This window comes from Siphateles boraxobius, unplaced genomic scaffold (assembly GCF_051911475.1).
Source record: "Siphateles boraxobius isolate OS27281-9 unplaced genomic scaffold, OSU_SipBor_1 22, whole genome shotgun sequence".
Taxonomy (NCBI): domain Eukaryota; kingdom Metazoa; phylum Chordata; class Actinopteri; order Cypriniformes; family Leuciscidae; genus Siphateles; species Siphateles boraxobius.
Window position 1 is genome coordinate 598,923 of NW_027508833.1, and position 26,069 is coordinate 624,991.

Sequence of the window (26,069 nt, forward strand, 5' to 3'; positions counted from 1 at the left end):
TTTTCTATTATTTCCAGCCTGATTTATTTTGCACCATGAATACAGACAGGCTTTACAAATAAAGAGTCCATCAAAACCTTGTAAGACAAAATAATTATATAAAAGTTACACATTTTTGGTCGACGTTTTACTAGAAAATACTATTTCAGTCTTTCTATTTCAATATTTCGCATTTGGTTGTGTTAAAAAATGTTCATGCAAAGTAAATAAAAATAAGAAATGTTTCTTTGGAAACTGGTGAAAATGAAATTATTGTATGAAATTATAGAAGGCATTTCACTTAACACTGATTTTAAGTAACAAAAGTGTCTATTTATGTTTTTAGTTTTAGTTGACTACAATGGTTGGTGCTGCACAGAAATGCCACTACTGTTTAATGTTTAAAAATGACACTCGCTGCATTCGATTCATTGACCAGCTGAATTAAAATCTTTGATTCGTCCCCACAGGCGCCCTTGTGCAATTTTGTAGGCCCGTTTCAAAGAAATAGTCGGATAATAAACATTTGAATAAACTATTTAATGCTCATTGCGCTCCCTGGTGATCTCAGGAGACAAGCCTAGAGAGATCCCCCCCAACTGAAATTATGCCTTTTAAATTCTAATACAATTCAAATATTACTAATATTTATGTATAAAATTCGAATTTAGTTTTTCAGCCATTTTGACAGCCTTACTCTTTTATACAATGTAACTCATATTTCGCTCTTCATAGTCTATATTTATAAACTCATTCTATCTCTTTAAGCAAAACTATTGTTACAATCACAAACGAAAACAAAAACAGCATTCAGTCTTCGTCCCTCTGCTAAAATGAAATGATACTAAAACCACCAGTGGGTGGCAGCAAATCATTGTCTTAACGAGTTAGCCATTGAATCATTCAGTGGAACGATTTGTTGATTCTTTTAGGGACAAAGCAGAAGTGAGTGAGTCGTCGAGTCATTCAATAGAACGATTAGTTCAAAAGCACGGATTCATTCAGTAACAAAACTGAAACTGTGTTGCTCAGAGACACACCGTGGCTCTACTATTTCGTTGGCAAAAGAGAGGAAAAACAGACAATATTGTGTCTAAAATGTAAGTCGCCTAATATTGATTATTGACAACAATAAACAAAAAGTAAATAGTCTATTAGGTGACTTACATTTTCACATTTGCAAACGTGCTGATATTCGGATAAACAGCACTTTTGCTTGTTTGATACTGCTTATAAAATATTAACTTATGCAGAGACATTTTTTTGCACCATATCTTGGTTTATGGATGCATTTTTATTAGGAATGCACTGATATGAAAATTTTGACCAATACCGATAACCGATAATTCTTTATATTTGAAAGCCGATAACCGATATATTGGCCGATAAATCTAAATCCACATTTATATGTCATTTTGAGAGCCTGATTACAAAAACAAAAGTTTCACCATTAAAATCCATGTCTTAAGCACACAATTATGATGTTCTCATTATAATTTTATGTAGCCTATATGTCAGACTTGCGCTGCACATGTTGCACTTTACTGTATTTTCCTTTTTTGAAGTGATTCCAATCATATTTCAAGCAATTCATAATCATCATGATGAACAAGTTTCTCAGCTAAAGGAAATAATACATTATTTATCAGCTTTAATATATCGGCCACATTTTCTTATCGGGCCGATAATGAAAACATTTAAAATGAACCGATATCAGTCGATACCGATATGGTGGCCGATATATCATGCACCCCTGAGACCCTGGTGTGTGTGTGTGTGTGTGTGTGTGCTGCAGGGGACGAGGCTTTTTTCCCTTCAGTTGTGAGGCCGGTTTCAAGTGAAACAGGTTAAACATAGCGAAGGCCGCTACTCTTCGTCCCCCACGTGTGGGACTGCAGGTCTCTGGATGGTGGAGAGAAAGAAAATAAAAAGCCTTCTATTGATCCTTAGAAGGTAAAAGCATAAACGACTCCAACCACTACGATGTTGCCGATGGTGGCGATGATGGCGATCCAGAGCCAGACGGCATCGCTGGACACACGCTGCTCCTCCTGTGGTGTCGGCACTGAGGGAGCCGGCGCTGCGTTCACACTCGCGGTCGAGTTGAAGAGAGAGTGCTCTGTGCTGCAGTCGTCCACAGGAGACGCATCCATGAAAGCGCCGCTCATCATCGGAAGCTGAAAGACAGAGTATCACGCTTTACATGAGACTGAACTGAGCTGGACGATGACATGACTGTTTTCTCCAGAGCGGCTATATATATATAAACTAAATCAATGTATATTTTTTTACAACAAAAATGAACAATCACTGAATTTACTTAAGCTGGACTATGATGCTATTTTCTTCTAGATCGGCTGTAAATCAGAAACAAACTTTGTTGCAATATTTTCCTGTTATCTCTGGAAAGCTGCTTTGAAACAATCTGTATTGTAAAAAGCGCTATATAAATAAAATTTACTTGACTTGACTTGATGCTTCACTGGTTATGCTGCGTAAGGTTTTCAACTAGGTTTTTACGTTTTTATGTTGGGTGACTGCGGTTGCTTGGGTGGTTGCTATGCAGTTGCTAGGGTGTTCCTATGTGGATGTTCCTTTAATGTAAGGAATATGATTTTTTCGCCTGTTTTGCTGAGGTTTGATCTAGAGATGCACCGATATATCGGCCAATAATCGGTATCGGCCAATAAAAGCAATTAATTTCACCATCGGCCGATTCTTTAAAAACAACCAATGATCAGGGCTGATTAGATCCTGTCAACCAAAACGGGATGGATGGAGTCATTTTTATATCTGAAACTAAATACCAGTCGTCGAATATAATAGCTCTTTTTTAGTGTTAAATTTTAACCTCTAATATTATAGTAATGCACCAAATGAGAGGGTTCCCTGTATAGTTTACAGCATTATTTTGGAGAGTTTTTATTCTTTAAGCAAATCGAACTATCGCTAGATATCATTCTGAATAATCGGTTATCAGTATCAGAGAAATTTAGTATGCATCTTTACTTTGATCACATCACTAAACCTAGTAATAATGATGGTGATACTTAGAAAACACCACAAATAACATTTTTGAGTTTGTAATTTTTTTCATGTAGCTATTGCATGTGAGGAATATCTTTATACTATGGAAGCTGGTTTCTGGCTCTGGCTGTGGAAGCCACAGAAATTTTCTTTTTACAAGATAATTGCGACTTTTTATCTCACAATTGAGAGTTTAATTATTGCAATTCTGACTTTATTTCTCGCAATTTTAAGTTTATATCTCGCAGTTCTGACTTTGTAACACTCAAATGCAACTTTATATCATGCAATTCTGACTTTATAACTCACAATTCTGACTTTATATCACGCGATTCTGGTATGTAAACTCGCAAATGTGAGGAGAAAAAAAAGACAGAATTGTGAGGTAAAAAAATCGCAATTACCTTTTTTATTTTTTATTCTGTGGCGGAAACAAGCTTCCATATTATACAGCCTGACGCTGAGGAGTAAAACCATGTATTGAACCATTAAAGTACATCAACGTGAAAACTCGAAAATTCAAGCAGAATGTTGTTGTTCTGTCAGACAATGTTTCCCAGAGCATCTTCATGTCTGTTTTGAATGGCACCGTTAGGGAGAACTGTCTCATGACAACTGTTGCACATGAGATGAGTGTTTTTGGCCTCGAGTGTGTTTTCACACACAAGCACACGAGGCCTGCAGAGGGAACTGGTGCTTAATTAATGTGCCGTAAATATTTAGGAAGAGAGAAGTTAGAGTAATGTTTTGGTTGAGATACTCAGCTCTATATTTCTTCACGCCCTGACGAAACTTACCAATTCACAAAATTAATGGAATGCATAGCTGATATTAAAAACTGGATGTAGTAATTTCCTACAACTTAATTCTGAAAAAACTGAGATTCTAATTATTGGACAAAAAACTTCCTCACGTAATAATCTAGAATACCGTCTAACACTTGATGGCTGCTCTGTCAAGTCTTCGTAGTCGGTTAGGAACCTGGGTGTGCTCTTTGATACCAATCATTCATTTGAAAGTCACGTGTCTCCTATCTGTAAAACCGCATTTTTCCATCTTAAAAATATATCTAAATTACGTCATATGCTCTCAATGAGATATGCGGAACAGTTAGTTCATGCGTTCATGACATCAAGGCTAGATTATTGTAATGCTCTACTGGGTGGTTGCCCTGCACGCTTAATAAACAAACTACAGCTAGTTCAAAACGCAGCCGCTAGAGTTCTTACCAGAACCAGGAAGTACGACCATATTAGCCCCATTCTGTCAAAACTGCATTTTTATATATATTTGTATGGAAATGTGACTGTCTGAAGCTTATATTTATTTACAAATTACTATGGATTTGTGAATTCCATAGGAACTTGCTTGAATCCAGGTGATTATTGTTAACTAAAAACATATAAAAACGTTTGCGAAATTATAAACTAATGTGTTTTCTTTTTAAGCATGCATTATTAATAAAACTAAGAATATTTTATTCATGCACAATTGTAAGAAATAGAGATAGATTCAACATTAAAACTTGTTCTTTATAAAACACAGCCACTCTCAGTTTTATAATGTAATTTCAATATTTAAGCCTTTAAACCTGGAATAGAAATGTAACTTGCACACGACGGACAGACGGCAGTGGAAAGAGCTTTTAAACAAAAGCCTCATTACAGTCGTATGAAAAATGCATTTCTTTCAGAGGTGCCGTCACTATTCAGCTCTTAATGTGAATTAAATCCACACACCATTCAGCTCTCCATCACTCTAATGAGCTTTTCCAATATAATTGACCTACTTTTGTACTGAATTACTCGAGTGGAAAATACAGCAGCCCCGAAAAGTATTTTGACACTGAAGTCACCTTTAATGTATGAATGAATTAAAAATAAAGTATCAAAGAAAGTGTTTAAAAGGGACTCAAGTGGCCACTGTATATGTTGCATCATGACTTTACTTAAGGAATATATATATATATTCCTTAAGTAAAGTCATGATCAACAAGAATATATATATATATATATATATATATATATATATATATATATATATATATATATATATATATATATATATATATATATATATTCATTCTACCTCATGTATATGAGATTAAACCTCAAACCTGTTATCCTCTCTAATGTCTTTTGTCCAAGATGCTGCTGTGACTTTCAGAAGAACATTAGCCTGTGGCGTAAAGAAATGGACAGGGATGTGATGGAAAACCCTGAGCTGGTGTTGTGTTCTCCTGCATGAGCTCTTAGTGAACACACACACTAAAACTGATTCCCAGTGTCGTGCTCAGATTCAACTGAGCGTTTGTTTCCAAGGGAAAAAAGGTAATTTTAGGGCAGCGAGACCTGGACAGAACTGTAGTGACATGTATAACATTATGGCTGATAGAATACTAGCATACTAATGAAAGAGGACCTATTATGCCGTTTTACAAAGTCTTGATGTTGTTTTGGGCTCTACTAGAACAGGTTTTCCTGCTTGAATGTTGATTCTTTTCCTCATATTCTCCATTGTTGCAGCTCCTCTCTTCCCAGTCTGTCAGTAACGCTCTGTTTACTTCCTGTCTCTATGAAAGCCCCTCCTTCTGAAAAGCACATTGTGCTCTGATTGGTCGGCTGGATCAGTGTGTTGTGATTGGTCAAGAGCTTCGAGTGTGTTTGGGAAACCGAACCATAACCACCAGTTTAACACACTACTAACTAACTCAACCAGGCCCCGCCCCTTTATTCTGCGTATTAATTATTTAAATGAGGAGTATTGTGACGTGTTCGTTCCCGGAAGAAACTCAAGACTACAATGCAGGCGTTTCAGGAGTTCAGAAACACTGACACTGATATCGAGAAGAACTCAACAGCAACATTACACACTAAAGAAAGAGGAATGTGGGAAATAGCAAAATAGGACCCTTTAATGAGGAATTACAGCGCCGGCCTCTAGAGGAAATGCTATCGGGAGAGACCCGTGTTATAAAAAGCCCTAGATTTCAAAAATCCTGTTTATTGAATGACTACATCTCAACATGAGATGTGCGCTGGTGAACAAATCTGTTTTTATGGAGGATATTGCAAGCTCACAAGAGTGGATGTGGTAGATGAGTGGATGTAGTATATGAAGTGGATGTAGTAGATGAGTGGATGTAGTAGATGAGAGGATGTAGTAGATGAAGTGGATGTAGTAGATGTAGTAGATGAGTGGATGTAGTAGATGAGTGGATGTAGTAGATGAAGTGGATGTAGTAGATGAGTGGATGTAGTAGATGAGTGGATGTAGTAGATGAAGTGGATGTAGTAGATGAAGTGGATGTAGTAGATGAGTGGATGTAGTAGATGAAGTGGATGTAGTTGATGAGTGGATGTAGTAGATGAGTGGATGTAGTAGATGAGTGGATGTAGTAGATGAAGTGGATGTAGTAGATGAGCGGATGCAGTAGAGGAGTGGATGTAGTAGATGAAGTGGATGTAGTAGATGAGTGGATGTAGTAGATGAGTGGATGTAGTAGATGAAGTGGATGTAGTAGATGAGTGGATGTAGTAGATGAGTGTAGATGAAGTGGATGTAGTAGATGAAGTGGATGTAGTAGATGAAGTGGATGTAGTAGATGTAGTAGATTAAGTGGATGTAGTAGATGAAGTTGATGTAGTAGATGAGTGGATGTAGTAGATGAAGTGGATGTAGTAGATGAGTGGATGTAGTAGATGAGTGGATGTAGTAGATGACGTGGATGTAGTAGATGAAGTGGATGTAGTAGATGAGTGGATGTAGATGAAGTGGATGTAGTAGATGAGTGGATGTAGTAGATGAAGTGGATGTAGTAGATGAAGTGGATGTAGGAGATGAGTGGATGTAGTAGATGAGTGGATGTAGTAGATGAAGTGGATGTAGTAGATGAAGTGGATGTAGTAGATGAGTGGATGTAGTAGATGAGTGTAGATGAAGTGGATGTAGTAGATGAAGTGGATGTAGTAGATGAAGTGGATGTAGGAGATGAGTGGATGTAGTAGATGAGTGGATGTAGTAGATGAAGTGGATGTAGTAGATGAAGTGGATGTAGTAGATGAAGTGGATGTAGTAGATGAGTGGATGTAGTAGATGAAGTGGATGTAGTAGATGAAGTGGATGTAGTAAATGAGTGGATGTAGTAGATGAGTGGATGTAGTAGATGAAGTGGATGTAGTAGATGAAGTGGATGTAGTAAATGAGTGGATGTAGAAGATGAAGTGGATGTAGCAGATTAGTGGATGTAGTAGATGAAGTGGATGTAGTAGATGAGTGGATGTAGATGAAGTGGATGTAGTAGATGAGTGGATGTAGTAGATGAAGTGGATGTAGTAGATGAGTGGATGTAGTAGATGAAATGAATGTAGTAGATGAAGTGGATGTAGTAGATGAGTGGATGTACTAGATGAGCGGATGTAGTAGATGAAGTGGATTTAGTAGATGAAGTGGATGTAGTAGATAAGTGGATTTAGTAGATAAAGTGGATGTAGTAGATGAGTGGATGTAGTAGATGAGTGGATGTAGTAGATGAAGTGGATGTAGTAGATGAGTGGATGTAGTAGATGAGTGGATGTAGTAGATGAAGTGGATGTAGTAGATGAGTGGATGTAGTAGATGAAGTGGATGTAGTAGATGAGTAGATGTAGTAGATGAAGTGGATGTAGTGGATGTAGTAGATGAAGTGGATGTAGTAGATGAGTAGATGTAGTAGATGAAGTGGATGTAGTAGATGAGTGGATGTAGTAGATAAGTGAATGTAGTAGAGGAGTGGATGTAGTAGATGAGTGGATGTAGTAGATGAAGTGGATGTAGTAGATGAGTGGATGTATTAGATGAAGTGGATGTAGTAGATGAAGTGGATGTAGTAGATGAGTGGATGTAGTAGATGAGTGGATGTAGTAGATGAGTGCATGTAGTAGATGAAGTGGATGTAATAGATGAAGTGGATGTAGTAGATGAGTGGATGTAGTAGATGAAGTGGATGTAGTAGATGAAGTGGATGTAGTAGATGAAGTGGATGTAGTAGATGAAGTGGATGTAGTAGATGAGTGGATGTAGTAGATGAGTGGATGTAGATGAAGTGGATGTAGTAGATGAAGTGGATGTAGTAGATGAAGTGGATGTAGTAGATGAGTGGATGTAGTAGATGAAGTGGATGTAGTAGATTAAGTGGATGTAGTAGATGAAGTGGATGTAGTAGATGTAGTAGATTAAGTGGATGTAGTAGATGAAGTTGATGTAGTAGATGAGTGGATGTAGTAGATGAAGTGGATGTAGTAGATGAGTGGATGTAGTAGATGAGTGGATGTAGTAGATGACGTGGACGTAGTAGATGAGTGGATGTAGTAGATGAGTGGATGTAGTAGATGAAGTGGATGTAGTAGATGAGTGGATTATATTAGATGAGTGGATGTAGTAGATGAGTGGATGTAGTAGATGAGTGGATGTAGTAGATGAAGTGGATGTAGTAGATGAAGTGGATGTAGTAGATGTGTGGATGTAGTAGATGAGTGGATTTAGTAGATGAGTAGATGAAGTGGATGTAGTAGATGAAGTGGATGTAGTAGATGACTGGATGTAGTAGATAAAGTGGATGTTGTAGATGAAGTGGATGTAGTAGATGAGTGGGTGTAGTAGATGAAGTGGATGTAGTAGATGAAGTGGATGTAGTAGATGAGTGTAGATGAAGTGGATGTAGTAGATGAAGTGGATGTAGTAGATGAAGTGGATGTAGGAGATGAGTGGATGTAGTAGATGAGTGGATGTAGTAGATGAAGTGGATGTAGTAGATGAAGTGGATGTAGTAGATGAGTGGATGTAGTAGATGAAGTGGATGTAGTAGATGAAGTGGATGTAGTAGATGAGTGGATGTAGTAGATGAGTGGATGTAGTAGATGAAGTGGATGTAGTAGATGAAGTGGATGTAGTAAATGAGTGGATGTAGAAGATGAAGTGGATGTAGCAGATTAGTGGATGTAGTAGATGAAGTGGATGTAGTAGATGAGTGGATGTAGATGAAGTGGATGTAGTAGATGAGTGGATGTAGTAGATGAAGTGGATGTAGTAGATGAGTGGATGTAGTAGATGAAATGAATGTAGTAGATGAAGTGGATGTAGTAGATGAGTGGATGTACTAGATGAGCGGATGTAGTAGATGAAGTGGATTTAGTAGATGAAGTGGATGTAGTAGATAAGTGGATTTAGTAGATAAAGTGGATGTAGTAGATGAGTGGATGTAGTAGATGAGTGGATGTAGTAGATGAAGTGGATGTAGTAGATGAGTGGATGTAGTAGATGAGTGGATGTAGTAGATGAAGTGGATGTAGTAGATGAGTGGATGTAGTAGATGAAGTGGATGTAGTAGATGAAGTGGATGTAGTAGATGAGTAGATGTAGTAGATGAAGTGGATGTAGTAGATGTAGTAGATGAAGTGGATGTAGTAGATGAGTAGATGTAGTAGATGAAGTGGATGTAGTAGATGAGTGGATGTAGTAGATAAGTGAATGTAGTAGAGGAGTGGATGTAGTAGATGAGTGGATGTAGTAGATGAAGTGGATGTAGTAGATGAGTGGATGTATTAGATGAAGTGGATGTAGTAGATGAAGTGGATGTAGTAGATGAGTGGATGTAGTAGATGAGTGGATGTAGTAGATGAGTGCATGTAGTAGATGAAGTGGATGTAATAGATGAAGTGGATGTAGTAGATGAGTGGATGTAGTAGATGAAGTGGATGTAGTAGATGAAGTGGATGTAGTAGATGAAGTGGATGTAGTAGATGAGTGGATGTAGTAGATGAGTGGATGTAGATGAAGTGGATGTAGTAGATGAAGTGGATGTAGTAGATGAAGTGGATGTAGTAGATGAGTGGATGTAGTAGATGAAGTGGATGTAGTAGATTAAGTGGATGTAGTAGATGAAGTGGATGTAGTAGATGTAGTAGATTAAGTGGATGTAGTAGATGAAGTTGATGTAGTAGATGAGTGGATGTAGTAGATGAAGTGGATGTAGTAGATGAGTGGATGTAGTAGATGAGTGGATGTAGTAGATGACGTGGACGTAGTAGATGAGTGGATGTAGTAGATGAGTGGATGTAGTAGATGAAGTGGATGTAGTAGATGAGTGGATTATATTAGATGAGTGGATGTAGTAGATGAGTGGATGTAGTAGATGAGTGGATGTAGTAGATGAAGTGGATGTAGTAGATGAAGTGGATGTAGTAGATGTGTGGATGTAGTAGATGAGTGGATTTAGTAGATGAGTAGATGAAGTGGATGTAGTAGATGAAGTGGATGTAGTAGATGACTGGATGTAGTAGATAAAGTGGATGTTGTAGATGAAGTGGATGTAGTAGATGAAGTGGATGTAGTAGATGAAGTGGATGTAGTAGATGAAGTGGATGTAGTAGAAGTGGATGTAGTAGATGAAGTGGATGTAGTAGATGAGTGTATGTAGTAGATGAGTGGATGTAGTAGATGAAGTGGATGTAGTAGATGAGTGGATGTAGTAAATGAGTGGATGAGTGGATGTAGTAGATGAGTGGATGTAGTAGATGAAGTGGATGTAGTAGATGAGTGGATGTAGTAGATGAGTGGATGTAGTAGATGAAGTGGATGTAGGAGATGAGTGGATGTAGTAGATGAGTGGATGTAGTAGATGAAGTGGATGTAGTAGATGAAGTGGATGTAGTAGATGAGTGGATGTAGTAGATGAGTGTAGATGAAGTGGATGTAGTAGATGAAGTGGATGTAGTAGATGAAGTGGATGTAGTAGATGTAGTAGATTAAGTGGATGTAGTAGATGAAGTTGATGTAGTAGATGAGTGGATGTAGTAGATGAAGTGGATGTAGTAGATGAGTGGATGTAGTAGATGAGTGGATGTAGTAGATGACGTGGATGTAGTAGATGAGTGGATGTAGTAGATGAAGTGGATGTAGTATATGAGTGGATTATATTAGATGAGTGGATGTAGTAGATGAGTGGATGTAGTAGATGAGTGTTTGTAGTAGATGAAGTGGATGTAGTAGATGAGTGGATGTAGTAGATGAGTGGATGTAGTAGATGAGTGGATGTAGTAGATGAATTGGATGTAGCAGATGAGTGGATGTAGTGGATGAGTGGATGTAGTAGATGGAGTGGATGTAGTAGATGAGTGGATGTAGCAGATGAGTGGATGTAGTAGATGAAGTGGATGTAGTAGATGAGTGGATGTAGTAGATGAGTGGATATAGTAGATGAAGTGGATGTAGTAGATGAGTGGATGTAGTAGATGAAGTGGATGTAGTAGATGAGTGGATGTTGTGGATGAGTGGATGTAGTGGATGTAGCAGATGACTGGATGTAGTAGATAAGTGGATGTAGTAGATGAAGTGGATGTAGTAGATGAAGTGGATGTAGTAGATGAACTGGATGTAGTAGATGAGTGGATGTGGTAGATGAAGTGGATGTAGTAGATGAGTGGATGTGGTAGATGAAGTGGATGTAGTAGATGAGTGGATTTAGTAGATGAGTAGATGAGTGGATGTAGTAGATGAAGTGGATGTAGTAGATGAAATGGATGTAGTAGATGAGTGGATGTAGTAGATAAAGTGGATGTTGTAGATGAAGTAGATGAAGTAGATGAAGTGGATGTAGTAGATGAGTGGATGTAGTAGATGAGTGGATGTAGTAGATGAGTGGATGAGTTTATTGTAGTAGATGATGTGGATGTAGTAGATGAAGTGGATGTAGTAGATGAGTGGATTTAGTAGATGAGTGGATGTAGTAGATGAGTGGATGTAGCAGATGAGTGGATGTAGTAGATGAAGTGGATGTAGTAGATGAGAGGATGTAGTAGATGAGTGGATGTAGTAGATGAGTGGATGTAGTAGATGAGTGGATGTAGTAGATGAGTGGATGCAGTGGATTTAGCAGATGAGTGGATGTAGTAGATGAGTGGATGTAGTAGATGAAGTGGATTGTAGTAGATGAAGGTGATGTAGTAGATGAGTGGATGTAGTAGATGAAGTGGATGTAGTAGATGAAGTGGATGTAGTAGATGAGTGGATGTAGTAGATGAAGTGGATGTAGTAGATGAGTGAATGTAGTAGATGAAGTGGATGTAGTAGATGAAGTGGATGTAGTAGATGAAGTGGATGTAGTAGATGTGTGGATGTAGTAGATGAGTGGATTTAGTAGATGAGTAGATGAAGTGGATGTAGTAGATGAAGTGGATGTAGTAGATGACTGGATGTAGTAGATAAAGTGGATGTTGTAGATGAAGTGGATGTAGTAGATGAGTGGGTGTAGTAGATGAAGTGGATGTAGTAGATGAAGAGGATGTAGTAGAAGTGGATGTAGTATATGAAGTGGATGTAGTAGATGAGTGTATGTAGTAGATGAGTGGATGTAGTAGATGAAGTGGATATGGTAGATGAGTGGATGTAGTAGATGAGTGGATGTAGTATATGAAGTGGATGTAGTAGATGAGTGTATGTAGTAGATGAGTGGATGTAGTAGATGAAGTGGATGCAGTAGATGAGTGGATGTAGTAGATGAGTGGATGTAGTAGATGAGTGGATGAGTGGATGTAGTAGATGAGTGGATGTAGTAGATGAAGTGGATGTAGGAGATGAGTGGATGTTGTAGATGAGTGGATGTAGTAGACGAGTGGATGTAGTAGATGAAGTGGATGTAGTAGATGAGTGGATGTAGTAGATGAAGTGGATGTAGTAGATGAAGTGGATGTAGTAGATGAAGTGGGTGTAGTAGATGAAGTGGATCTAGTAGATGAAGTGGATCTAGTAGATGAAGTGGATGTAGTATGAAGGGGGTGGATTGGAATCCACTGCTGCTTCAATGTATATGTAATGATTGATTATAATTAAGGTATTAATCAATATTTTTCCTTCTAAATATCAAATGAATTGAATGACTTCTCTGGAGATTTTACTTTATTTTTATAAGTTACCAGTGTGATTACTGAAATGTTCTTTTCATGTATTCTTTAATGTCTGTATTTGATATCTGAATGCAGTGCTTGCTTATTTAACACAGCTTCCAGAAATGAAATAGGGACTTGCTTTGTGTTTGAGAAAGGTCTTCAATGTGTTAAAACATATAGGGGTCATTGAAGCCAATAGTTTAAGGGCCCATTTCTTTGTTGAAGCCTTACTTTCCAGTTAGACTAAAGTTTAGCTATCCTTGAGAGAAAGAACGCATTATCTTGATGTTTTGAGAGGACTCTCCTGTTTATAGTGAGAGCCTGGCCAAATCCAACCTTGGAAAAGCTGTGTGTCGGTGTGTGTGTTAGTCTTCTTGGTTACAGGTTAAGGAACCACTGGCATTATTGGAGATTGACTGAGTTGCTGTTCTGGACATGCTGGCGCCCAGCAACCCAAATCTGCGACCTGGAAGGTCATGACGTGCCTAACTTCAGCTGCATAATCGATGGAGATATGCTTCAGTCTATCTGTATATGTGTGGAAAATTACTGTGTTTATCTATTTCATAGCCAATGAGAATCATTCATCCTGTAAGCAATGACGTAGCTTAGACCTTGGAAATCGTATAACTGCTGTGATCTTTGTAACTGTAAGCGGGGCGGCCTACGAACTCCTGGGCGAGTATTGAAGCTGACTTCTGCTGATGAAACTGCAAACTATCTTCAGTAAATATTTTCTATAATTTTTTATAATTCTGACTCTGGGTCTTCATTCTTCATATCTGGTTCTGGGTCTTTAACTGTACACCCCTTACAAGTAGATGAGTGGATGTAGTAGATGAGTGGATTTAGTAGATGAGTGGATGTAGTGGATGTAGTAGATGAGTGGATGTAGTTGATGAAGTGGATGTAGTAGATGAGTGGATGTAGTAGATGAAGTGAATGTAGTAGATGAGTGGATTTAGTAGATGAGTGGATGTAGTGGGATATAGTAGATGAGTGGATGTAGTAGATGAAGTGGATGTAGTAGATGAAGTGGATGTAGTGGATGAGTGGATGTAGTAGATGAGTTGATGTAGTAGATGAAGTGGATGTAGTAGATGAGTGGATGTAGTAGATGAAATGAATGTAGTAGATGAAGTGGATGTAGTAGATGAGTGGATGTACTAGATGAGCGGATGTAGTAGATGAAGTGGATTTAGTAGATGAAGTGGATGTAGTAGATGAGTGGATTTAGTAGATAAAGTGGATGTAGTAGATGAGTGGATGTAGTAGATGAGTGGATGTAGTAGATGAAGTGGATGTAGTAGATGAGTGGATGTAGTAGATGAGTGGATGTAGTAGATGAAGTGGATGTAGTAGATGAGTGGATGTAGTAGATGAAGTGGATGTAGTAGATGAGTAGATGTAGTAGATGAAGTGGATGTAGTAGATGAGTGGATGTAGTAGATACGTGAATGTAGTAGATGAGTGGATGAGTGGATGTAGTAGATGAGTGGATGTATTAGATGAAGTGGATGTAGTAGATGAGTGGATGTAGTAGATGAGTGGATGTAGTAGATGCAGTGGATGTAGTAGATGAGTGGATGTAGTAGATGAGTGCATGTAGTAGATGAAGTGGATGTAGTAGATGAGTGCATGTAGTAGATGAAGTGGATGTAATAGATGAAGTGGATGTAGTAGATGAGTGGATGTAGTAGATGAAGTGGATGTAGTAGATGAAGTGGATGTAGTAGATGAGTGGATGTAGTAGATGAAGTGGATGTAGTAGATGAAGTGGATGTAGTAGATGCGTGGATGTAGTAGATGAGTGGATGTAGTAGATGAAGTGGATGTAGTAGATGAAGTGGATGTAGTAGATGAGTGGATGTAGTAGATGAAGTGGATGTAGTAGATGTAGTAAATGAAGTGGATGTAGTAGATGAAGTGGATGTAGTAGATGTAGTTGATTAAGTGGATGTAGTAGATGAAGTTGATTTAGTAGATGAGTGGATGTAGTAGATGAAGTGGATGTAGTAGATGAGTGGATGTAGTAGATGAGTGGATGTAGTAGATGACGTGGATGTAGTAGATGAGTGGATGTAGTAGATGAGTGGATGTAGTAGATGAAGTGGATGTAGTAGATGAGTGGATTATATTAGATGAGTGGATGTAGTAGATGAGTGGATGTAGTAGATGAGTGGATGTAGTAGATGAAGTGGATGTAGTAGATGATTGGATGTAGTAGATGAGTGGGTTTAGTAGATGAGTGGATGTAGTAGATGAATTGGATGTAGTAGATGAGTGGATGTAGTGGATGAGTGGATGTAGTAGATGGAGTGGATGTAGTAGATGAGTGGATGTAGCAGATGAGTGGATGTAGTAGATGAAGTGGATGTAGTAGATGAGTGGATGTAGTAGATGAGTGGATGTAGTAGATGAGTGGATATAGTAGATGAAGTGGATGTAGTAGATGAGTGGATGTAGTAGATGAAGTGGATGTAGTAGATGAGTGGATGTTGTAGATGAGTGGATGTAGTGGATGTAGCAGATGAGTGGATGTAGTAGATGAGTGGATGTAGTAGATGAAGTGGATGTAGTAGATGAGTGGATGTAGTAGATGAAGTGGATGAAGTAGATGAAGTGGATGTAGTAGATGAAGTGGATGAAGTATATGAGTGAATGTAGTAGATGAAGTGGATGTAGTAGATGAAGTAGATGTAGTAGATGAGTGGATGTGGTAGATGAAGTGGATGTAGTAGATGAATGGATTTAGTAGATGAGTAGATGAGTGGATGTAGTAGATGAAGTGGATGTAGTAGATGAAATGGATGTAGTAGATGAGTGGATGTAGTAGATAAAGTGGATGTTGTAGATGAAGTAGATGAAGTGGATGTAGTAGATGAGTGGATGTAGTAGATGAGTGGATGTAGTAGATGAGTGGATGTAGTAGATGAGTGGATGTAGTAGATGAGTGGATGTAGCAGATGAGTGGATGTAGTAGATGAAGTGGATGTAGTAGATGAGTGGATGTAGTAGATGTAGCAGATGAGTGGATGTAGTAGATGAGTGGATGTAGTAGATGAAGTGGATGTAGTAGATGAGTGGATGTAGTAGATGAAGTGGATGTAGTAGATGAAGTGGATGTAGTAGATGAAGTGGATGTAGTATATGAGTGAATGTAGTAGATGAAGTGGATGTAGTAGATGAAGTAGATGTAGTAGATGAGTGGATGTGGTAGATGAAGTGGATGTAGTAGATGAATGGATTTAGTAGATGAGTAGATGAGTGGATGTAGTAGATGAAGTGGATGTAGTAGATGAAATGGATGTAGTAGATGAGTGGATGTAGTAGATAAAGTGGATGTTGTAGATGAAGTAGATGAAGTGGATGTAGTAGATGAGTGGATGTAGTTGATGAGTGGATGTAGTAGATGAGTGGATGTAGTAGATGAGTGGATGTAGTAGATGAGTGGATGTAGCAGATGAGTGGATGTAGTAGATGAAGTGGATGTAGTAGATGAGTGGATGTAGTAGATGAGTGGATGTTGTAGATGAGTGGATGTAGTGGATGTAGCAGATGAGTGGATGTAGTAGATGAGTGGATGTAGCAGATGAGTGGATGTAGTAGATGAGTGGATGTAGTAGATGAAGTGGATTGTAGTAGATGAAGTGGATGTAGTAGATGAGTGGATGTAGTAGATGAAGTGGATGTAGTAGAGGATGTGGATGTAGTAGATGAGTGGATGTAGTAGATGAAGTGGATGTAGTAGATGAAGTGGATGTAGTAGATGAGTGAATGTAGTAGATGAAGTGGGCTTAGTAGATGAAGTGGATGTAGTATATGAGTGGATGTGGTAGATGAAGTGGATGTAGTAGATGAGTGGATTTAGTAGATGAGTAGATGAGTGTATGTAGTAGATGAAGTGGATGTAGTAGATGAAGTGGATGTAGTAGATGACTGGATGTAGTAGATGAAGTGGATGTAGTAGAAGTGGATGTAGTAGATGAAGTGGATGTAGTAGATGAGTGTATGTAGTAGATGAGTGGATGTAGTAGATGAAGTGGATGTAGTAGATGAGTGGATGTAGTAGATGAGTGGATGAATGGATGTAGTAGATGAGTGGATGTAGTAGATGAAGTGGATGTAGTAGATGAAGTGGATGTAGTAGATGAAGTGGATGTAGTAGATGAAGTGGGTGTAGTAGATGAAGTTAATGTAGTAGATGAAGTGGATGTAGTAGATGAAGTGGATGTAGTAGATGAAGTGGATCTAGTAGATGAAGTGGATGTAGTAGATGAGTGGATGTAGTAGATGAAGTGGATCTAGTAGATGAAGTGGATGTAGTAGATGAGTGGATGTAGTAGATGAGTGGATTTAGTAGATGAGTGGATGTAGTGGATGTAGTAGATGAGTGGATGTAGTTGATGAAGTGGATGTAGTAGATGAGTGGATGTAGTAGATGAAGTGGATGTAGTAGATGAGTGGATTTAGTAGATGAGTGGATGTAGTGGGATATAGTAGATGAAGTGGATGTAGTAGATGAAGTGGATGTAGTAGATGAAGTGGATGTAGTAGATGAAGTGGATGTAGTAGATGAAGTGGATGTAGTAGATGAGTGGATGTAGTACATGAAGTGGATGTAGTAGATGAGTGAATGTAGTAGATGAAGTGGATGTAGTAGATGAACTGGATTTAGTAGATGAGTGGATTTAGTAGATGAGTGGATGTAGTGGGATATAGTAGATGAGTGGATGTAGTAGATGAAGTGGATGTAGTAGATGAAGTGGATGTAGTAGATGACTGGATGTAGTAGATGAAGTGGATGTAGTAGAAGTGGATGTAGTAGATGAAGTGGATGTAGTAGATGAGTGTATGTAGTAGATGAGTGGATGTAGTAGATGAAGTGGATGTAGTAGATGAGTGGATGTAGTAGATGAGTGGATGAATGGATGTAGTAGATGAGTGGATGTAGTAGATGAAGTGGATGTAGTAGATGAAGTGGATGTAGTAGATGAAGTGGGTGTAGTAGATGAAGTTAATGTAGTAGATGAAGTGGATGTAGTAGATGAAGTGGATCTAGTAGATGAAGTGGATGTAGTAGATGAGTGGATGTAGTAGATGAGTGGATTTAGTAGATGAGTGGATGTAGTGGATGTAGTAGATGAGTGGATGTTGTAGATGAGTGGATGTAGTGGATGTAGCAGATGAGTGGATGTAGTAGATGAGTGGATTTAGTAGATGAGTGGATGTAGTGGGATATAGTAGATGAGTGGATGTAGTAGATGAAGTGGATGTAGTAGATGAAGTGGATGTAGTAGATGAAGTGGATGTAGTAGATGAAGTGGATGTAGTAGATGAGTGGATGTAGTACATGAAGTGGATGTAGTAGATGAGTGAATGTAGTAGATGAAGTGGATGTAGTAGATGAACTGGATTTAGTAGATGAGTGGATTTAGTAGATGAGTGGATGTAGTGGGATATAGTAGATGAGTGGATGTAGTAGATGAAGTGGATGTAGTAGATGAAGTGGATGTAGTGGATGAGTGGATGTAGTAGATGAGTGGATGTAGTAAATGAAGTGGATGTAGTAGATGAGTGGATGTAGTAGATGAAGTGGATGTGGTAGATGAGTGGATGTAGTAGATGAAGTGGATGTAGTAGATGAGTGGATGTAGTAGATGAAGTGGATGTAGTAGATGAGTGGATGTAGTGGATGTAGTAGATGAGTGGATGTAGCAGATGAGTGGATGTAGTAGATGAAGTGGATGTAGTAGATGAGTGGATATAGTAGATGTAGCAGATGAGTGGATGTAGTAGATGAGTGGATGTAGTAGATGAAGTGGATGTAGTAGATGAAGTGGATGTAGTAGATGAGTGGATGTAGTAGATGAAGTGGATGTAGTAGATGAAGTGGATGTAGTAGATGAGTGGATGTAGTAGATGAAGTGGATGTAGTAGATGAAGTGGATGTAGTAGATGAGTGGATGTAGCAGATGAGTGGATGTAGTAGATGAAGTGGATGTAGTAGATGAGTGGATGTAGTAGATGTAGCAGATGAGTGGATGTAGTAGATGAGTGGATGTAGTAGATGAAGTGGATGTAGTAGATGAAGTGGATGTAGTAGATGAGTGGATGTAGTAGATGAAGTGGATGTAGTAGATGAACTGGATTTAGTAGATGAGTGGATGTAGTAGATGAAGTGGATGGAACATCAACTTAGCATTTAAATCAACAGCAAAAGAAACAATCCTCAAGCTGACAAAAACACAGGAAAGTTGGTATAACTTTGTGCATTTTAATTTTACTGTCTTTTTCTTCAGGGAAAATAGGAGCACTTTTGGGTCGTCTTTTTTATCATTTGTGTTTGAAAAGCCATTATTACGGCAATTTCATTTGCAGAAGGTGTAGTTTTCAACCTCACTTGATCAACAGCAGGATCTCTAGTGAGGCGTTGTGATGTTTGTGACAGGAGACTACAGCGGGGAAGAAGAGATGGAAACAGACCTCAAGCCACAACATGACCGACTTCCACTAGAAGAAGAAACGAGGTTTGAGGGTAAAAGTGATATTTCCTTGAACGCACATCAGCTCAGTCAGACAGAGGCCATGCGACACATCTGTGAAGCATCAGGAACTTTTCCAGGGAATAAGATCAGTTTCAGAGGTTCATGATGTGGTTTATGCTTTGAATATGGCAGAGATCAGTTCTGATAGTCGTGCTTGTTTAATATGCTTATGTTTTCAAGAATTTATTTTTAATATCCTGTGCATCATCAGTGAAAACGGAGGATAAGTTGAACACTTTTCTGAGTGTTGCTGCACTTTTCATGGATAGAAAAGCATTAAATAAGTGCTTGAGATTTTCAACTGAATTATGTGTAAAATTTTACTCGCGTAATCTTTTAACGTCATTAAATATTCGTATGCAACCCACTGAAAAACAGAAAACAGATTATTCAATTGGGAAATTGATGGGATTATGGAAAGTGTCTCTATGGCAGGTCAATGAAAAATATCTGCCAAATAGGACAGTCTTAAAAGGAAAGATTAGATGATTTCGGCACACGACTCGACAACAAGAACCCGTAAAGCTCATATCTATGAATTTTCTATCCATTATTGATGTGTGTGAATGAAAAGCGCCTGACGTTGTGGGAAGGTCTGCTGTGAATCTGATGTTTTGTCGCCGTGACTCGACAGAGCTCTCGCTGATTCTATTAACTCCAGAATCGTATGAATCAGAGGAGAGAAATATGATTGGAATAATAACTCCATTTCCTGCTGGCCTAATAATGACTCTATTTCCTTCAGTTTGTCATTACGGGCTGTTTTTACAGGCGTTCGTGAAGTAATTTACCGCTCAATTTACCGCTTTTCAGATGAGATCTCAGTAATGTCTCAAAGCTCAGATTTGCTCAAGATACCAAAGACAGAAAATTTAGACTTCTCAATATGAGCTCGAATATTTCTCATTACATGATCTGAGCTGCTCTCCGAATTCATTTTATAGCTTTAAACTCTTACTGTATGACAACTATTGACTCATTTGTGTCTATTTTTAATTGTATTTTTAAAAATTTAAAAATTAGCATTTATTAGTAAAACAAATACCATCATGATAAAGATTTAAAATTGATTTAAACATTTATTTTTGCACTACATTAATGAGAATTTAGGTGTAAATATGCTTAATTTTTTATAAAAATAATGCCATAAATGAATAAATATAAAATATTTTTGTAATATAAACATTAAAATTTTATGTAATTTTGCATTATTAAAAAGTCTTAATTCGCCCCTTACACAATTTAAGGTCTTAAATCAGAGCAGAAAATCTTATGGCATTATTGAGGTTTTGTCATTAAATGTTGCATGCTGAATTGCATTGTATTTTTAATTTTATTTTCCAGTACCGATATCTAAACATTTTTATATCAAGATACATTTACTTAAGATGCATATGTAAAATTATGTCCTGAAATATTTGACAAAACTATGTGCGTTTATGCTTAAAACATGTACAAATACAGTATATGAATCTCTTGAGTTTGAAAACTTCCCTTTGAATCAAGCTGTTTTTTTTTAGCTCTTTGCCAGATATTTGTTCTTGTTTTAATCACAAACTTGCTCCATTTTGACAAATTTCACAGAGAACAAGACTTTATATTTTATGCAATTTTGCATCTCCAGTAAATATATTTTGATTTAAGAATCTTTAGACATTTGTAATGGAAAACAAGACAGAAATAATGAGGATGAACAGCACTTTTGAGCAGTATGATCAGAAGGAACAGTAAATTATAAATGATAAAATATTTATTTCAATATTCTAGTGGATGGAAGGTATTCAAGCTACTTTTTTTGTAAAATGAATCTGTTAGAAGTTGTATTTTCAAACTCTGAAGTGTTTCTCATAACTCATTGTGTTTCTCCCTAGACGTTTACATTTATATAACTTATTTAACTGTTTTCATTCATTTAATTCCTTAAATTTACTTTATTGGTCTTCAAAAGGTCCAAGTGTACCTAAATAAACCCATAATCCAAAAATATTCTGGGGTAAAAATAAATAAAAATACCTCTGAGATGTGATACTGATTTTTAAAATATTTTTAAAAATGAATTTACCATGGTGGTATTTACATGTCATTGTTAATGTTGTATTTGTGATACGAGCTTCAAGCCAAATAAAGTATAAATGAGTAGTGTTGAGTGCTTATGTAATGTATGTGGACGCTCCTCTTGAGATGTAAAATCAAACCTCAGGTGGTTTTAGCTCGAAGTAAACAGTCTCCCAACATCACGCCACTGAAATACAATTCATAAATTACTAAAGCAAGCAACTCCTGTTCTCGTGGCACTCCGTTCTCATTTTTCAAGCGCTGGATTCATGGTCAGCTCATAAATAAACTTGACAGCATGAAATGCATCAGTTTACATGACCCCTACATTACTGTACACTGTACAGTGACCGCTAGGCAAATTAATAATGTATGAATGCCATTGCATTAGATCATTTACTCACTTGGAAGCATGAACACACTTTGCAATTGAAACATTTGACCAAAAGAAAGTTATTTTTATATTAAAATGCTAAAATAATCGATGTAGTTTTGAAAATAAAGACATATTTATAAGTGTCCATATATTTCAGATTTCAGTTGAAGCATTAAAATGAATATATATATATTAACCTATAAATAAATGAAATAAGTGAAAAGTAAATTTAACCTAAATAAATGAAATAATTTTACTGCAAAATAAATAAAATTACTTTTTATTTTATACACTTCACAAAAATTAAAGGTGAAATATAAATAAACGTAACCTAAATAAATTTAATAATTTCTAGTTGAATCACTAAAATTGCTATCTAAAAATAAATCAAAAAAAAAATGTAACCTAAATAAATGTAATAAGTTTAAGTTGAAGCATTAAAATACTAACTGGAAATAAATAAAAATTAAAACTGAAATTAAAATAAATGTAACTTTAAATGTAATTAAATAATATATATATATATATATATATATATATATATATATATATATATATATATATATATATATTAATTTAATAAAAATTACAAAAATCGAATCACAAAAATATAAAACAAACAAAAACAATTAGAATAAAAATGAAAATATAAAAATAAAACCTGATTCAAAATAGTAATAAAAACTATAATAGTAAATAAATAAATAAATACTAAAATAACACTTTGCTAAGAAATTGCTTTTTCAAGTAACGCACTGAATTAAACATGCCATTTTGTAGTAGAACGACTGAAATAGCATTTTCTTGTGAAACACTAATCTTTTTGTTGAAAATCCTGCTGCTGTAATCGTTCCTATATGCTTTCATACACTCATGTTGTTATTTATCATGCACTTTCTGAAGAAAGAGTGAAACAGTGATTGTGTTGTGTGCCGCTGGTAAACAAGCGCAGAGGAAAGTGGCACTGAGGGTCACTGGTGCCACACTGATGCCCACTGATGCCCGCCGGGGCCGAACTGACACCAAGATTCCCTCCCGCCGCGTGAAACGTGAGCGCCGGCCGCTGCGAGACCTTCTCTGAGTGATGATGTTGGAGAGTTGTGATTATTCAGCATCTGCTGTCCGCTTGTGTTGCTCATGGGAGTTGTGTTTATTTGTGCCCGTCTCAGAGAGTTTGTGAATTACAGCGTTCGATTCATGAATCATGTTTCCTCCAGTTGGGTAATGGAGTGTGCCACGCTCATTTGCAATCACTTTTGTGTTATCATCACATTCAAAAATAGGTGCATTTGTTTAACCGCGTCTGACGTGCATTTCAACGACTATGATCAAACAATCACACATCTGAAGTGTCTAAAAATTAGCATTTTTCTTCTTCTGTGACATAAGGAGTGTTTAATCTTTTACACGTTCTGTCTTCACTGTGATGGACGTGGAAAAATCATTTTTAATTTTAAGTTCATCAAATAAGACATAAATGGTGTTTGCAAAGTGAGTTCAAATACAGAATTGGTTCAGCTGTTAAAGGCAGGAACACACCAAGCCGACGGTCGGCTGTCGGGCAGTTTTTGTGCGTCGGCCGACTAATGCTGCGTCCCAATTCGCGTACTTATACTACGACCTAAAAGTACTCTTTTTGTGAAGAAAAAGTACATACTTTTGAGTGTGTAGCAAAAGAGTAGGCAAGCTTTGGGACAAACTATCACGTCATCTTTAACGGACAGATCTGTCGCGTGCATCCAGTCACCCTAAACTGCCCTGTCAATCATCTTGTCACAATTAAAATCCTCCATTCAATCGAATTTGATTTCCTACCGTTTCGGAGAGAAATGTAGTCGCACATTCATCTGCCAGTCGTGGGTCTTTCATGCGGAGACTCTCCTCATGTGTTTGCAATTTGAATATAATGATGCATTTAAAAGGTAATGGCTAAACATATCTTTACAAAAGTTCACAATGCTGCTGCAGATGCAATATAATGTAGACAACATTGAATAAATACATTTTCGTCAGGTTAGATACTGATAATTAATCACTCAAACACCTTTATCTAAAACTCTCAACATAACCGCCGGACTCGCCGGACCTCCATGTCCTTAGTTTTTAACACTTTTCACTCGTGTTTGTAGTTCTAACCGATTCCTCGTCCAACGTGCCATGGGTTGTGGGTAATATTAGCCGTTAGAGTGTGCATCGATCTGCACTTCGGATTCTGACCGGAAATAGTAGACCATCCGGGTATCTTTGGAACACTCATTTCAACATACTACGATTTGGGACGTACTAATTCTATTTTCGAATACTATTTAGGACGGATAGTATGCGAATTGGGACGCTGCATAAGTTTCCTCAGTGTGTTCCGCACCGTCGGCTGAAATTGGACCTCGTCGGCTTTGTTTCGGCCGAATCGACATGTTGAATCGGCGTCGGGCCGTCGGGGAAAGAGAGGACTCTGATTGGCTGTTCAGCTTAGTGAAAGAGTCAGTGCAAGAGAATAAAAGCAAAACAGCGAGCAAAGAAGTCAAAACGGTACAGATAGAAGGCTGTTCTTATGTTACGTCATGATCGTCATCTTACCTGAGTGTTCCTTGGCGAATATTTTAATATTAACATGAGCGGAGTGGAATAAAGAAAGTGTTTAGCAGGATTGATATTCAAAACGGTAAGCACGCACTGCTTTGTTTACGGTATGTGTATCTGCAGCCGGCAGCGTCGGTTTCCTTTTTTGAATGACGAATATAGACTAATATATCTGCAGAAATAAACAGTTGTCTCATTTACACGCAGGCGCAGAACGCGCCTTCTAGCTGACAGTCGGCTGTAGTTCTCTCGATGTGTTCAAGTGCAGCTTTTTACCCAGACAAGAGGCGTCAACCCAGTCGGCTTTCATCGGCGCTATTTCGTCGGCGTCGGCTTGGTGTGTTCCTAAAGAACAAATGCACTTGTTCATTTCAGTGAGGAAGACTGTGATATAATCTGACCCAGGAATTAAATCAATTTATATTTATATTTATTTATATTTATGTATGGCTTAGTTGTATCATTTATAATGTTCATTTAACATTTTTTGTTTGTTTTTTCTTCCCATTTTGATATTATTTTAAATAGAATTGTCTTCCCCATTCTGATGCTCAGATGGAACTTCAGCAGATCGTCTTGACAATGTGTCACACACACACACACACACACACACACACACACACACACACACACACACACACACACACACACACACACACACACACACACACACACACACACACAGAATGAGAATGTAAGCCAGTAAAGTAAACGAGTGGTTAATCTGCACAGAAAGACATAAGATCAGGAATCATCTGAGCTCTAAACTGTCACTGCACTGTTTCAAAGTGAACAGGTTGATGTGCACATAAAGGGTGTATCTTTAAAATATAATGTCAAACATCTCATACCTGCGCAGCCATAAATGAAAGATCCATGACGATCTGTGTGTTTAATTCCTGAATGAAGTGTTTCTTCAGTTCCTCATGGGATTTTCACAGCAGGTTTGCTGACGCTCACAGAGTTCATCCTTACATATCCAGAGTTAAACACAGAAATCATGAACGAGTCGACGTGAAGAGAGAGAGGAACAGAGAGAGAGAGAGGAACAGAGAGAGAAAACAACAATGTTGTGGCAGTGAGAGACTCTCTCTCTCATAGTCTCTCTCTCTCTCTCTCGTTCTCTCTCTCTCTCTCTCATTCTCTCTCTCTCTCTCATTCTCTCTCTCTCTCTCTCTCACTCACTCACTCACGCTCTCTCTCTCTCTCTTTTATTCTCTCTCTCTCTCTCTCTCTCTCTCTCTCTCTCTCTCTCTCTCTCTCTCTCTCTCTCTCTCTCTCTCTCTCTCACTCACTCGCTACCTCTACCTTTCATGTTGTGTCACATCATACGTGATCACAAATGGCTGAATGATTTTAGTTGTTGTTAAATGTGTCAAGAAAATGTCCCACTCATATTTCACTCCAGGACCAAAGGAAAAATAAGAAAGTGTACTTTGAATAAGAAAATATGTGGCCTATATTTATGCCCTAAATTATTATCGCTGTAATGCAAAAAAAAGAAAAATTTTTTATATATGCTATTTATATTTTATTTTTTTAATTAATATAGAACAATTTAAAAATATTATATTTTGCTTT

General features: G+C 37.5%; 1 protein-coding gene across 1 annotated transcript; it reads right to left on the minus strand.

The window, feature by feature from the left end:
- On the minus strand, positions 1-25,458 carry LOC143746493 (uncharacterized protein C14orf132). The gene is made up of 2 exons (XM_077238314.1): positions 25,340-25,458; positions 1-2,156 (listed from the first exon to the last, which is right to left on the minus strand). The coding sequence occupies exons 1-2, from the start codon at positions 25,364-25,366 to the stop codon at positions 1,926-1,928; spliced, it is 258 nt and encodes an 85-aa protein (XP_077094429.1). The 5' UTR covers positions 25,367-25,458; the 3' UTR covers positions 1-1,925.
- Between the last annotated feature and the right edge of the window lie 611 nt (positions 25,459-26,069).